This window comes from Mus pahari, chromosome 19 (genome assembly GCF_900095145.1).
Source record: "Mus pahari chromosome 19, PAHARI_EIJ_v1.1, whole genome shotgun sequence".
NCBI lineage: Eukaryota > Metazoa > Chordata > Mammalia > Rodentia > Muridae > Mus > Mus pahari.
Genome location: NC_034608.1, coordinates 15258587 through 15274574, shown reverse-complemented (window position 1 = coordinate 15274574; position 15988 = coordinate 15258587). Strand labels below are relative to the sequence as shown.

Genomic DNA, 15988 nt, shown 5'->3' with positions numbered 1-15988 from the left:
AGGAAGGAAGGAAGGAAGGAAGGAAGGAAGGAAGGAAGGAAGGAAGGGAGGAAGGGAGGAAGGGAGGAAGGGAGGAAGTCAAGCCAGGCATTTAAGCATGTTGCTCCTTTTTCAAGCATGAGGGGTGAAGCAGGATCACTAGTTTGAGGCCAGCCTGGGCTACGTAGCCAGATCCTACTTTGATGGAGAAAAATAAATAGATCAAAGGAGAGCTGGGGTTGCTGCTCAGTGGCGAGTGCTTCCCCGGCCAGCGAGCACACTGTCCTCAGTGTGCACACCTAAGCTGTGCTGTGAAAGGGAGGGAGACAGGAGAGCAATGGGAAGGAAGCCTTGGGGGTGGCTTAGTGGCAGAGCCTCGCCTATCACTTACGAAGTTGCATCAGTAGTATTGAAATAGAAAAGTATGGAAGAGGGGCAGCCCTACTTTTAGAACATTGATTAGGCCACCAGTAAGGTGGATACAGCATCATCTGCTTCCAGAGAGCCTGATGATGTCAGAGCAACAAGAGGCCAGCCAGAAAAGTCCCCTTAGGGAATCCAACCTTGAGCTGGGGATGGGACCTGAAAAGTAGAGAACCCCCAACTTAGGACTGTGCACCCTAGCCAGGCTCCACAGGCGAGAGGAAGGATCCTGTCCACGGGAAGGATCTGGAACATCCAGGGGCACTGATGGGCAGGACCACCTGATGGATGGAAGTCAGGAGGAACCAGTGCGGATAGCAGGAGACAGCAGACTGACAGCCCAGGGGATACCTGCCCCGGTGGGCGGGCCCAGCAGGACACTGGATACCCATGAATCCTGGCTCCTGAGATAATACTGGATAAGAGACACAAGGGAGTGGGCCTTGCTATCTCCATTGGAGGTTTTTCCAAGTTTTCTGGAAGGATGGGGTGAAAGGGTAAAAGTGACCAGCTGGGGAATCCCTGCTGTTTTTATTCCCTCTGGAAGCACAGTACAATGCTATCACAGGAAAGCAAACAGGACACTTTTTTTCCCCTTCTCCTGCTAAGGGATGAGACTGGAGTCTCAGCCTCACAGTCAGGAGCTCTTCCACTGAGCCCACGCACGAACCCACGCACGGACCCACGCACGGGCCCTTAGGGTTTGTTGCTATTGTTTGGTTGGGTTTTTGGTTTTTGTTTTTTTCAAAAAAAGGTTTCAGAGGTTTTTCTGTTTTGTTTTTGAGATAGAGTCTGTGTAGACCAGACTAGCCTTAAGCTCAGAGATTTGCCTGTCACTGCCTCTGGAGTGCTGGGATTAAATAAAGGTGTGTGCCACCATCGCCCAGCTCAGGCTCGACTTTCAAACCATAAACTCAGCTATAGAACTTTCATTTTCTTCCAGTCTGTGACACTCTGTCTCAGTTGTGATTTTATGTATTCATTTTAGTAACTTCCTTGTTGTTCTGTTTTGGGTTTTTGTTTTTTGCTTTTTGGTTTGGGGTGGGTTTTTTGTTTTTTGTTTTTGACAAAAATCTCAAGTGTCTCAGGCTCGCCTGGAATTTGTGTGGCTGAGGCTGACCTTGAACTTCTGATCCTCCTCCCTCCACCTCCCCAGTGCTGGCATGCGCCACCCGCCATCCCCATTTATTCTTTTGATTATGGAGACAAAGTCTGAATATATAGAGCAAGCCAACCTCAAACTCATCATCCTCCTGCCTCAGCCTCTCCCAGTGGTCAGATCACAGGTTTGTGCTACCAGCCTTGGCCTGTACGTCTTTCTGACAGGGCACAGTGGATATTGTAAAATGTCCTACACAGGCCTGGCTTGGTGTTGCACACCTTTAATCTCAGCACTCAGGCAAAGGCAGTTGGATCTCTGTGAGTTCAAGGTCAGCCAAAACCACATTGTGAGACCTAGTCTCAAAAAAGTTATATATACATAGTTATATAATTTATATTATATATTTTAAATTACATATAAATAACAATATAATGTATTGATATGTAATACAATATAAATGCAAAGTATATAATACATAAATTTATTATATAATATACATATATATGTATATAGTAATTACTCAGACTAGGATAATGTATGCCATACAAATTCTAAGCACTGAGTATGTCAATTTCTTTGATCCATGTGACATCAGAGAAAATGGTTTAACTGGCTGCCCAGAGCCATGCATATGCTAGACTAGTGAGCTGGGCTCTGAACCCAGAAAACAGAGCCGTGATTATGTGGTTCCATGTTGTCTGTCTGTGGTCCGTCCTGTATGGTTCCAACTGGTCCCGTGTCCGTGTCTCCCCCCCACCCCCACCCCCGACCCCGACCCCGACCCTGCCCCTGTTGTGAGACGTTTGTGAGTCACAAGCCTTCTTTGGTCATCTCCCTAGCCCAGCCTGAGAACCACGCTGAAGCCCAGGAGGTCACAATTGGCCCCCAGTCGGTGGCTGTTGCCCGCTGTGTCTCCACTGGGGGCCGCCCCCCTGCCCGAATCACCTGGATCTCATCCCTTGGCGGAGAGGCCAAAGATATTCAGGAGCCAGGGATACAGGCTGGCACGGTCACTGTCATCAGCCGATACTCCTTGGTGCCCGTGGGCCGAGCGGATGGCGTCAAGGTCACGTGCAGAGTGGAACATGAGAGCTTCGAAGAGCCGATCCTGCTGCCGGTGACCCTCTCCGTGCGCTGTGAGTGTGCCGCGAGGTGGCTTTCCCTCACATGCTGTCTGGCCATGCTGGCTCCGAGTTCTGTCTGCCTCGGTCTCCACCAGCCAAGCCTTGCCAATGGTCTGTACTAGGGATCCACCGTAGTCTGAGCCTCCTGGGTACTGAGAGGTACGCTTGCTCGCTTCTGTGGGTTCCCGCCTTCCGGAATCGGAGAGAAGCTGAGACGGGGTGAGAGCCCAAAGATTCACCTACTTCCCGGTTTCTAGAAAATAGAAAAATATGCCGGGCAGTGGTGGCGGCTCAAGCCTTTAGTTCGAGGCCAGCGTGCTCAACAAAGCAAGTCCAGGACAGCCAAGGTTGATACACAGAAATCCTGTCTTGAAAAAAAGAGAAAACTGTGCGTTTACGTGCAAACAACTGTCCCCTGCATCGCCTTCTCTGGCTTCCAGGGACACTAGGTTTCCTGAAAATCCTCAACTATCCTAGGCCACGGTCCACGCTGCTCGCGAGTTCTGTTGTCACACTATTTAGTCAGTGATTCGCTTTTGGAGGCAGAGTTTCATGTAGCCTGGTCAAGCCCGCATAGCTGAGGAAGATCCGTTCATACACAGACCTGTAACCTGTCCTGTAACCCATACGCTCTGCACAGGGCTCTCTGCTGCCTGAATCCCCTGGATTTCACCCCTGAGCAGCCTTCCAAGGGCTTCCAATTCTTAGTTTCCAAACAAGGTAGTCCAAGTTGCCTTTGCATAGCTAAGAATAACCACTGCTCTGAAGCTGCTGATCCACCAGATGCCACTTTAACAATGCACGAGTACAGCTGGAAAGATGGTTCAGAGGTTAAGAGCACTGACTGCTCTTCAGAAGGTCCTGAGTTCAAATCCCAGCAACCACATGGTGGCTCACAACCATCTGGGATCCAATGCCTCCTTCTGGTGTGTCTCCAGTGTATTCATATAATTAATAATAAATAAATACAGGCATGGACCACTACCCCAGGTTTTATGAGGAGCTGACAGTGGACCTGAGACCTGGTGTATGCTAAGCAAGCGCTCTAGCCCAGCTGCCCCTCCTGATGCTGTTTAAACTGCCTTCTTCTGAGCCCTGCTCTCCTGTGTTGTTGACTTTGGCCCTTAGAGGTCTTGGGGTTCCCCAGGACTTCCCAAAGTGCACACACACACTCCCAGCTTCAATTTTGTGTTGTTTTGTTTTGAGTCAGGGTCTTACTATGTAGCGCCAGCTGGCCTTGAACTTTCTATGCACAAGAGTGTAGGGCAGAGGCATTGGGTGCATCTAGAACTGGAGACACAGGCAGATGTGAGTCTCCTGATGCGGTGCTGAAAGCCGAATTCTCAGTGCGAATACTACATGCTCTTAAGCAGTGAGCCATCTCTCCAGCCTTGGTTTGGTTTGTTTGTTTGGTTGGTTGGTTGGTTTTTGGTTTTGGTTTTGGTTTTTTTGGTTTTTCGTAACAGGGTTTCTCTGTATAGCCCTGACTGTCCTGGAACTCACTCTGTAGACCAGGCTGCCCTCAAACTCAGAAATCCACCTGCCTCTGCCTCCCAAGTGCTGGGATTAAAGGCATGCGCCACCACTGCCCGGCCCAGCCTTAGTTTTTTGAGAAAGGGTCTCTGTTGTACCTGAGCTATCCTTGAGCTAAAGATGACCAGAACTCATCTTCCTGCTTCTGTGTCCTCAGTGCTAGGGTTACAAGCATGAACCATGCCACTCAGACCTGGTATTTTCAGTACCGTCCTGTTAACTCACTGTGGCAGCCACCTCAGGGTCCCAGTGGGATGGTTATGCCCTCAGCTGTGTGATAGAGTCCCCCCACCTCATCTGCAGTGGCTCTTTCCAGCCATGTTCATCCTAAGACCATCAATGTGAGCCTGGCTACCCTGTCTGTCTACACTGGCCACACCACACACACGCACACACACACCATACACAGGGTAGTTGGTTTCTTGGCGTTGCCTGAGCTAATATCCAAGTGACTTCCCTGGTTGGGTCTACACTGGTTAGAGCGTACACAGTGTGGCCTGCTAACCCAAGTAATGACTGATGGCTCTCTCGCCACCAATGCTGCTGACTTGTTCCCAGTTCTGGATTCCACCTGTCTCTGAGTCAGTCATCTTTTTCTCCCAGACCCTCCAGAAGTATCCATCTCCGGCTATGATGACAACTGGTACCTTGGCCGCAGTGAGGCCATATTGACCTGTGATGTAAGAAGCAACCCAGAGCCCACAGGCTATGACTGGAGCACGTGAGTGACGTGAACCTAGAATTGGGTCTGAGGAAGGAGACTGGGGCCTGGACACTTAGCTCTGAGGGAGGGGGGCTGGGGTGTGCACCCCTGGGTCTGAGGGAGGAGAGCGCCTGGCCTCCCAGGTCTGCAGAAGGAGGGCTAACGGTTGGAGTCTTCGGGGCAGCCTGCTCTCCCAGATGTCTGCTCTGTTGCTCACCTCACCCCATACCCTTAGGACCTCGGGCGTCTTCCCAGCTTCCGCAGTGGTCCAGGGCTCTCAGCTGCTTGTCCACTCTGTGGATCGACTGGTCAACACTACCTTCATCTGTACAGCCACCAATGCTGTGGGGACAGGCCGTGCTGAGCAGGTCATCCTGGTGCGAGGTAAGGAAGCCTTGTGGTGGTTGACTTTAAAGCCCAGTGGTTTCTCCCTTTGGGGCTTGGGTCCACTTTGGGGTGTCACTGATGCTGCCCAGGATAAGAGAGAAAGCGTCTGACATACCTCTGTCTGCACAGATGAGCATATAGTTCAGCTTGTCCGTTTTGGCTTGCAGGTGTCGTCTGTGACCATAGGCTGTAACTGGGAGTGACCAGAGAGGAGTGTTGGTGGGGGACTTTCAAGCTGGGAGCATATACTTAAGTCAGGGCTTAATCTGCGTGTGATGCAGGTCTACAGACCCAGTACTTGTTCAAGAATCTGAGGCAGGCAGATTAATGTGAGGCTAGCCTGTGCTACATAGCGAGACTCCTGATTTTTAAAAAATGCCCCAAGTTCATTGAGAAGAAAATCAAGAAGTTGGCTTGGGTCTATGGTGGTGGCAAGGACTAATGGCAGCTGTGGAGCTTTGTCCCTGGAGGAGACGGGACTCTCCTAATGTTCTTGAATCTTATAACTACTGATGAACAGACCCACACAAAGCGAGGAGCGGGCTTGCTCAGCCATGAGAGCTATAGCCAAGATCCTCAGCTGGAGACCCAGAGTATCAAGTCACCCAGATGTAACCCTATATAGTTGGAACAATTGTTGCTGAGACACACCCTAGGAAAGAGTGACCCAGCCAGGCGTGGTGGCGCACGCCTTTAATCCCAGCACTTGGGAGGCAGAGGCAGGCAGATTTCTGAGTTCGAGGCCAACCTGGTCTACAGAGTGAGTCCTAGGACAGCCAGGGCTACACAGGGAAACCCTGTCTCGAAAAGCCAAAAAAGAAAAGAAAAGAAAAGAAAAGAAAAGAAAAGAAAGAGTGACCCTGACCAGGGCCTATGACATGCCATAGGAACCAGTTAAGAATGATTCTTAGAATTACCCTTAGCCAGACTTAAGTAGAAGGTATGGCAGAAGAATAACAAGTTCAGAGTGTACAACGTGTACAGAATTCGTTCTGATCTAGACTGGGCTACTGAACAAAACTATAATCTCACAAAATAAAATATAAGAAGAAGCCTAGAGAAATGGCAGTGGTAGAGTCCTGCCTAGAATCCCCCAGTGAGGGACTGGGGGGCGTGGCTCAGTGGTAGAGTCCTGCCTAGCATGTTGGAAACCTTAAGTTCAACCCTCAGTTCCTATACAAAAAAGAAGATGTAGCAGCTCTGGTGTAGGTACCACACAGTTTGCCTCTGCAGATACATGAATCTGAAGTAGTGGCCCTACCAGGCAGGACCTGAGCCCCTCAGAAACACAACAAATGACTTAGAAGGAAAGTGTATGGTAGTGCTTGGCCCTGTGATGTGCTGGACATGGCCTTTCTTGCAAACACACCCTTGCTGAGATACAACAACTTGTTCAGACACCCAAAGGCAAGCTGACATGCCTGTAGGAACACAAACTCACGTTGCTGGTCAGCTCTGAACCCTTGGGACATGGACTCATAGCAAAGCAATGTCAAACGGAGCCATAGTTCAATACAGAAACGTGCCTCCTCACACATCTGGAGAGCATTCCAGAAGATACCTCTGCATCCAGAAACTTCATTAGAGAGATTCTTGGGTCACTAGGTCGGCTGCTAAGCGATATGTATTGAGGTTTCCTCTATAAAGAGAGGTCACTCTCAGCTCAGGGACCTGGCGGGCGCAGGCCTCACTTATGGGCCTCCCCTCGTCACAGCCTCCTCGCTGGTGCATCCAGAGACAGCTCAGGGCATAGAAGGCGGAGACAGGGAACAAGTGTATACATGGGTCCCTCTCATCTTCTCAGACGGGTGTTTGGGTATGTAACCCAGGCTATCTCTGGCTCAGCCTCTACCTCCAAGGGCTGAGGTGACCCCGTATGTACTGCTGTACCCCGCTTTCTTGGTCGGATGCTCATGTGTCATGCAGAGAGAAACCCTGGTGGGCTGGAGAGATGGCCCAGCGGTTAAGTGTGTGAGATTACTCCTACCCCTGTTTAGTTCACAGCACCCATGTTAACAACTGCCTGTTAACTCCAACTACAGAAGCACTTCATCTACAGGCACACACACGGGGTGGGGGGTGGGGGACAGATGCTGGACTCCCGGAAAGGCAGCCACAGACCACCTGTCGTGGGACACTATCCCTGGGGAGACTAGAACAAACGGTTACTTGTCCCAAACAGGGAATCAAGGACAGAGCAATGTGTAGATAGCACCCGTGAGTCGTGCTGAGGCTCCTCACAGAAGCAGAAATGACACAGGGACAGCTGCATCACCAACGCCTGCCCCAGCATGGGTGACGTCTCACAAAGCGGGAGCCGGGAGCATCCTGCACAGCCTGCGGCAGCTCCCAGAGTAGACTGCACTCTGCAAGCAGCTCGGTTTCTCTGTCTCATCTGGGAGGCTCGGCTTTCATTACCTCTCATATATGCTTAGAGAGGGAGCGGAGTGGCCTCACATCTGGAGCATCTGTAACCTTTTAAGCCCTTTCTTTTCTAAGCTTAAGGTGATTCCCTGGGGATGGAATGTTTTGTCTCCCTTTCAGCATCCTTTCCCTTAAGGTTTCCTCCAAGACCAAGACAGAGGTTTTAATTTCAGGGGAAATTAGTGCCACCTAACACCAGCGTCCTTGAGGACATCATTGCAAAGACAAGCCCATCGTTTCATACCAGCAGAAAAGGGCACGCTGAGCACCCCAGAAGCCAGTGGCTGGGCCAGGCCTGCAGCACACACCCAAGACCAGCATTCAGGAAGGCAGGCAGGGGCAGGAGGCCAGCACTGGCTACTTAGTGAGTCTGGAGCTAGTCTGTGCAGCCTGAGGACCTGTCTCAGAAAACCAAACACCCTGTAATCCTAGCACCTGCGAGACGGGGGCAGGGGGTTTTCTTTGAGTTGGAGGGCAATCTTGTCTATATAGCAGGTTCCAGACCAGCTTGTGTTTTGTTTTGTTTTTTTCGAGACAGGATTTCCCTGTGTAGCCCTGGCTGTCCTGGAACTCACTCTGTAGACCAGGCTGGCCTCGAACTCAGAAGTCCGCCTGCCTCTACCCCACAAGTGGGATTAAAGGTGTGGGAGAGGGAGAGGAGGAGAGAGAGAGAAGAGAGAGAAAGAGAAGAGAGAGAAATGAGAGAGAGAGGAGAGAGAGAGAGAAAGAGAGAGAGAGAGAGAGAGAGAGAGAGAGAGAGAGAGAGANAGAGAGAGAGAGAGAGAGAGAGAGAGAGAGAGAGAGAGAGAGAGAGAGAGAGAGAGGATATAAAGCCAATTGGCAGAAGTTGGAGTGGCCTAGTCACAGGGAAACGTGGGTGCTGCCGCTCTCCAGGGTACTGACACAATGCCCACTCAGACACCAGCCTTAGTTCTCACGCATTCACCATCTTGCATGAGCATGGCTTTACATTTTCAACAATGAAAAACATGAGTGGACAAGCTGTGACACATGGCAGGCCTCTCTGCAGCCAACTCACAATCCTTGACTCAACTCACCGACCCAAGATCCCGAGCCCCTCCCTCGCTTCATGGGTGCACCCACATTTCCAATGAAGCAGCCGGCAGGGACTCACTGACCTCATTCCTCCCCCTGTGCACAGTGTCCTTTCGGGGCCTACCCCACACACTAGCTGCAGGGCCATATATAGAATGTGCTGTTTGCAAAGAACTTGCACACAACCGCCCAGACTATGACTTTATTTGTATGTTTTTATTATTTTGTCCTTTGGATTTTGGTTTTTATGTGTTGTTTTGAGGTAGGGTCTCACTGTGTATCTCCAGTTGGTGGGGAACTCACACTGTAGACGAGGCTGGCCTTGAAGTCAGAGGTCTGCCTGCCTTCGCCTCCTTCTACGTTGGGATTAAAACTGAGCAGTATCTGGGCCCAGCACAGTACTCTACTTGAAAACACTCCCCAGAACCTGGGTGTGGCAGCCCAGTCTGCAATTTCAGCACATGAGAAGTAGGTTGAATGGGGCTGAACAACTTGTACTCCTGGCCACCAATAGGCTCACTGGTCAGGACCATTCAGGCGTCTATTCCTGTTCCCCTTATGGGCTGAGGACCATCATGAGGGCCATTGTTGCAAAAAAGGCACCGTGATGGGCAAGGCTTCAATCCCTGTACTGTTGATTTCCTTTATAGTCCCTTGCCGGGATGGAGCAGGTGGGAGAGGTGAGCATGAGGCTGGCAGGAAGCAGGGAACAGTAGGAACAGCAGCGTGAGGTGGGGGATGATTCGAGGCCTCCCAAACCAAGGAGATACCCTGATAGCACTAGTGCCGCCCACTACCTCCTCCCATATCCACATTCTGGATCCTAGTGGGAGAGAACAGAGAGGCTCGACTTACAGTGGCCTCCCATCCTGCACTTCTGTGCACACAAGGGGCCAGCACCCCACCACCAGACAGCATCCATAACTGGCTCTATTGTCTTTTGTTGTGTTGAGGGAGAGATGGAGACAACCTGGCCTCCTCAGACATGGAATCTTTCTTATCTTAACTTCCTCAATAGGTGTGACAGGTCACAAAAATGGTTTTAATTCTTAGTGTTTGTTAATGCTGGAGATGGAATACAGGGCCTCTAAGCAAGCAAATGCTCTACCACTGAGCGCCACACCCCCAGCCCCTCACTGGGGGATTCTAGGCAGGAGCTCTGTCCCTGAGCCACATCCCCAGCCCCTCACTGGAGGATTCTAGGCAGGGGCTCTGTCCCTGAGCCACACCCCCAGCCCCTCACTGGGGGATTCAATTCAGGAACTCTACTCCCACCTGACACCCTTTCCCCTTTGTAGAGTTTTTGAGTGGAGTCTCACTACATGGCCCAGGCTAATCTTGATAGCATGGTCCCTTTTCCTCATTCTCCCAGTGCTAGCCTGGCAGTCTCGTGCCACCACACCTTGCTACAATCTTCATTTTGGGGGTACATTATGTGTATAGATAGCTGTCTGGGCAGCATCACCTGGCAGCCTCTCCTTGTACAGTGCTCATCCTGAAGGGTCACAGATACCCCCTTCCTCTTCCTCCTTGCCTTCCTCCTCCCTTCTCCCAGCTAGTCACCTCCTAAGTTCTGGTCTGGCCACTAACCCGTGTCCTGGGTCTCCCCTATGCCCTCATGCCCGATGTGTCCTCTTGACTCCTTCTCCTCTTTTTCTCTCTCCTTCCTTTCTCCTCAGACACCCCCCAGGCCTCCCGAGATGTGGGTCCGCTGGTGTGGGGGGCCGTGGGGGGAACATTGCTGGTGCTACTCCTGGCTGGGGGGTTCCTGGCCTTGATCCTGCTGAGGGGGAGGAGGAGGCGGAAGAGCCCTGGAGGAGGAGGAAATGATGGCGACAGAGGATCCTACGATCCAAAGACTCAGGTGTTTGGGAACGGGGGTCCTGTCTTCTGGAGGTCAGCGTCCCCTGAGCCCATGAGGCCAGATGGCAGGGAGGAAGAAGAGGAGGAGGAGGAAGAAATGAAGGCAGAAGAAGGCCTCATGCTACCTCCACACGAGTCACCTAAGGACGACATGGAGTCCCATCTGGATGGCTCCCTCATCTCTCGGCGGGCAGTTTACGTGTGACCCTATGATATAGACACTGGACACATGGAAACACCAAGTCCTACCCCCACTGCCAACCACACCAATGCCAGCCAGCAACGATGGCTAGGGACCGGTTGGACTGGTTCTTCTGAGGCACACTGGAGTTGGAAGGACACCGCCCCTGCTTTCAGGATAGAGGACAAGTGGAACCACACACCAGACTCCTATCTTTAGGGCCTCATGGAGTAGGGGACCCCAGGAGCGCCATGGTGCACACTCAGGACTCCTCAGAGCTTGCTTTCGGCCCCAGCCTAGCCCTGGCCCCGAAACACTCAGGAGCTAATAAATGCCTTGTCGGAAAAACTCGGGGGTGTTTTGTAATCCATCAGACCCCTCTCTTTGTATCCTGGGGAACGACTGGGTAGGACAGGGACCACTCAGTATGAAGGGAAAAAACCCAGCTGGGGCCCAGATTGGGAGATCTTAGACCACTTGTACTCACCCCTTCCTGAAGCTTCAGGGACTCAGAATGGGGTCTCTGTCCTAGAGGCTCTGAGACATGAGTGTGAGGAGAGGGCCTTGAACTCTTAGATAAGAGGCCGGGTGGGTGACCAGACTGGCCTCAGAGCTGAGCTTCCTTAGGTCCTGGGTCCTAATTGGGGGGAGGGGTGTCACAGCGGGGCACACACTCCTTTCAATGGTGTAGAGGGTCCTAAGAATGGAGGGTGGCTTCTTTCTCCATTTGAGAACCACAAGGCTATAGAGGCAGGCGTCAGGTGTGGCAGTACCTAGGTGGCCCCACCTTGATCTCAAAGCAACCTGTCTTCCACCCTCCCAGCAGGGCTTGGTTCTGTGGAAACTATTAGCAATTCTGATGTGTCTCTGCGCCACCACACACACACACACACACACACACACACACACGTATACATACACAACACACAAGCACATATGTACTCAAACACAATGTACATAAACAGATACACCACATGTACAACATAGGCAGACACACCACACAGATGTAGACACATATATATACTCACAACACACAGACAACACCACATATACAACATGCACACAGACACATCATATACTTACACAGGCATATACCACACACACATCTCTCACATGTACACACTGACACACATACACTCACACGCAACATGCATATACACCACAGGTACAACATGCACATACATGTTTCTCCTCAAGCTAGCAATCTTTTGACTCAGGGCCCCAGAGCATCGGCTCCTGAGAGAAGAAGGTGAACTCTATCTTCCCCACATACCTGTGGCCTCCTGGGACACTAGCTAGGATCCGATGCTGCCTTCTGGGTGGGTGGAGCCCACCAGGCCAGGTCACACGCACTTCCTCAACCAGTAGTCATAGATCTCAGATTACCAAGCCTATGCCTGACATGCTGAGGACACAAAAGTGGCCCGGGTCACAGAGCCTTGTCCTGTGGGAACATAGCCAGCCAGCAACAATGGCAGGAAGTGCTGAGTTTTTGGTATGGCCACGTGTAGTGCATACCAGTTAGCCAACAGACGCACACTGGAACCTGCTGGAGGGCCGCCAGCTGGAGAGCGGATGCTGACTGTCCCCCTTGGGCAGCTTCCGCTCCATGTGTGGGATGCCCATTAACTTCACAGATGACGCCTGTAAGGTTTTGAATCCTTGTCTCCTCTGAGTGTTCCTTGTGAACCCGCCATGTTCTCAGCCATGGCTTGATCTGCACACAGATCCCCACTTACATGCCTGCTGTGTGTCTGACCCAGGGCAGTGGGTCTGGTGAGGAGTCAGGTACTTGCTGCGGGAACTCTGCCATTAGGGGAGGCACAGAGAACAGTTGGGATTAGGATGCCTGGAGCTCTCTGCCCTGTCTCCTGATGAGCCGGAAAACATCGCATTCTGATCGTAAGGGGTGCTTCCTCCCTCGCCCCCCCTTCCCTCTCCTCTTCAGTCCAACGCAGAACCCCACTGCTGTTCCTGTTTTGTTCTTTTAATTTTTTTTACAACAGAGCTCAAATGCTGCATCCGAGGTTGAACTTGAACCTCTTCCTGCTACTTCCGCCGAGTATGGGGGCTGGCTGGGGGGGGGGGTCGTTTTGTTTGTTTTGGTCTTTGAAGCAGTCTTGGCTATGTAGCTGTAATTGGCCTGGAACTCACTATATAGCCCAGGCTGGTTTCATACCCTGCAATCCTCCTGCATCAGCCTCTTGAGTGCTGGATTTGTGGGTGCCTCTAAACTCACAACTAGCTCTTCTTCCTTAAAAGTCCCCTGTGTCCCTGTCTGCAGTGCCCAGAGGGCTCAGATGCCCTTTCACAGATTCGCCCTGGCTGGCTGGCTTAGTGGATACCGCATTTTATGACTTCCTTGTCCTCCTCCCTACTCTGTACATGTGGCCAGTTCCATCTTGACATTAGATAGCATCAAATCTGCTTGTTTGCTGTTGGCCAAGGCCAGCATGAGCTACAGGAAACTTCAGCTCCATGTGGGTGGAAATTTCCTGCTTTGAGTACACCTCTACACAGATCAATGTTCCTGAAATCAGGCGCACAGGACGATTGGATAAAGCCAAGCCCCTAGCCGTGACAGGGTTGACAGGCAGAGGATGTCCTTAGGCATACATAGAGTTCTTGCCTAGCATGCTTGAGGCCCTGGGTTGAGTTCCCATTGCAGCCAAAAAGGAGAAACATAGCACTGCCGGTATGGTGGCATGTGCCCGTAATGCCTACACTTAGAAGGTAGAGGCACGGATTTATTCTTGTTTACAGAGTCCCAGCCAGCCTGGCCTACAGTGTGAGACCCTGTCTCAGCAAATACATAAAACAATCATTTTGAAGAGTCTGGTATATGTGGTATCTGAAGGACAGGACTGGCAGAAGCAGCTGTGAGTATTTCATAATGACCATATGCTGTCTTTGTCCTGACAGAGTCACCCAGCACAGCAGGAGCAGGGGCCACAGGTGGCATCATCGGAGGCATCATCGCTGCCATCATCGCCACCGCAGTGGCTGGCACAGGCATCCTCATCTGCCGACAACAGCAGAAGGAGCAGAGGCTTCAAGCTGCGGACGAGGAAGAAGAGTGAGTGATGGGTTGGGAGGAGGGACAGCAGAGCTGGGGAGCACGGAGTGGAAATCGAAGGAGATCATAAAGGCAGTGTAAGACAAAGATGCAGCCATAAATAACTGAGATGTCAAATGGGGTGCTGAGGAAAGATTTTTCTCTTTTTCACGAAGTGTGGGTGTTAGAGTCTATCTCTGAGACGCCATTAGAGCCCAGGTTCCCACCATCTTGTTGCTCCCTAGGGCTTGTTCCCTAGAGCTTCAGATCTTAAGGACTGCTAAATGTGGGAGGTAGAATTAGGAGGACTAGAAGTTCAAGGTCAGCCAGGCAGTGGTGGCACACGCCTTTAATCCCAGCACTCAGGAGGCAGAGGCAGGCGGATTTCTGAGTTCGAGGCCAGCCTGGTCTACAGAGTGAGTTCCAGGAGAGCCAGGGCTATACAGAGAAACCCTGTCTCGAAAAACCAAAAAAAAAAAAAAAAAAAAAAAGTTCAAGGTCATGCTTCCTCTGTTACATGAGGCTCAAAAAAAAAAAAAAAAGAAAGAAAAAAAAACAGCAATGAAAAAATAAATAAAAAGTTGTACAGTGGCCAGGGAGATTAGTCAGTTTGTAAGAACCTGAGCCGCATCCCTAGAGTTCTTGTTGGGGAAAATCATCTCTGTGAGTTCATGGTCTGCAGTTCCAGGACGGCCAGGGCTGCACAGAGAAGCCCTGTCTGTGAGTTCATGGTCTGCAGAGTGAGCGCCAGGACGGCCAGGGCTGCACAGAGAAACCCTGTCTGTGAGTTCATGGTCTGCAGTGAGTTCCAGGACAACCAGGGCTACAAAGAGAAACCCTGTCTCGGGAAAATAATAAACAAATTCATTTTTATTTTCCAGTGTGTTTGCTTGCATGCATGTCTGTATACTACATGCATGTATGTCTGTATACCACATGTATGCGTGGTACCCAGGGAGCTCATGAGTTGCCATGTGGATCGTAGGAATCGAACTAGGGTGCTTTGAAAGAGCAACAAGTATGCTTAAAGCCATCTCTCCTGCCCTTTATTAATCTTTCTGATAGGGCTCCACTGTCGCCCAGGCTGGCCTTGAACTCAGAAATCCGCCTGCCTCTGCCTCCCGAGTGCTGGGATTAAAGGTGTGCACTGTCCCCCCACCTGGCTTGTTGTTTACATTTTGTAAAATTAGAATTATTATGTGTTTGTGCATATGTGCACACAGGCCTCGGCATGGATATGGAGGCCAGAGGACTTGTGAAGTCACAGGGTACCTCCTTTTTCTTTCTTTCTCTCTTTTTGTGTGTGTGTGTGTGTGTGTGTGTGTGTGTGTGTGTGTGTATTCTGGGGATAAAGTGTATCCCCAAGTTTTCAGGGCTTTTATCTGCAGAGCCAACTTGCTTATCTGGTTGGTTGGTTTGTTTGTTTGTTTTTGTTGCTGGTTTTCTTTTTTAAAGATTTATCTTTCCTGGCAGTGGTGGCACACACCTTTAATCTAAGCACTCAGGAGGCAGAGGCAGGTGGATCTCTGTAAGTTCAAAGCCAGCCTGGGCTACAGAGGAAGTTCCAGAACAGCCAGGGCTATACAGAGAGACCTGTCTCAGGAAAATATATTGGTATTTGTGTCTGTTTCTCTTTGTGTGTGAGTGTGTGTGTGTGTGTGGGTGTCCCACATACATCTATGTGCATGACTTTCTCTGTATGTGTGCCCTCTGAGAGCAGAAGATCTTGAATCCAGGAGTTTGAGTTATAGGCTGTTGTAAACCCCCTAATGTGAACCTGGGTCCTTCGGAAGTCAGTTAGTGCTCTGAACCTCTGAGCCATCTCTCTAACCCCCTTTTAAACATTTAGCCCAAGCGGAACTTAAGTTTTGAGTTCATGATCCTCCTACATTGTGTGTGTGTGTGTGTGTGTGTGTGTGTGTGTGTGTGTGTGTGTGTGTACTATAGTACTATCTTGTTGTAAGTCAAAGGTTCTTTATTTCCACCTTTTGGGTCTCAGGTCGTCAGGCTTGGTAGCAAGCCCTTTCACTCATTAAGCCATCTTGCTAGCCCCACTTTGTTTTTTATCTGTGTGTGTCAATAACGGCTTGATCCAGTGTGTGTTATATAATAAGTGCTCATCCATAGAGAAGGCAGAGGGTGGCCTTGGGTGACACTG

At 50.8% G+C, this 15988-nt stretch overlaps 1 protein-coding gene across 2 annotated transcripts in view; it reads left to right on the top strand.

Moving 5' to 3' along the window:
• Positions 1 to 15988, top strand: part of Nectin2 (nectin cell adhesion molecule 2) — a 33849-nt gene that overhangs the window by 14323 nt on the left and 3538 nt on the right. Inside the window, exons 3-6 of one of the 2 annotated variants that reach the window (XM_021218870.1) lie at positions 2344 to 2640; positions 4765 to 4882; positions 5100 to 5248; positions 13698 to 13851. In XM_021218870.1, coding sequence (XP_021074529.1) covers positions 2344 to 2640; positions 4765 to 4882; positions 5100 to 5248; positions 13698 to 13851 — 718 coding nt within the window. Of the gene's footprint in view, positions 1 to 2343; positions 2641 to 4764; positions 4883 to 5099; positions 5249 to 10410; positions 11124 to 13697; positions 13852 to 15988 lie in introns of those variants that run through there. The other variant, XM_021218871.1, reaches the window with a different exon arrangement.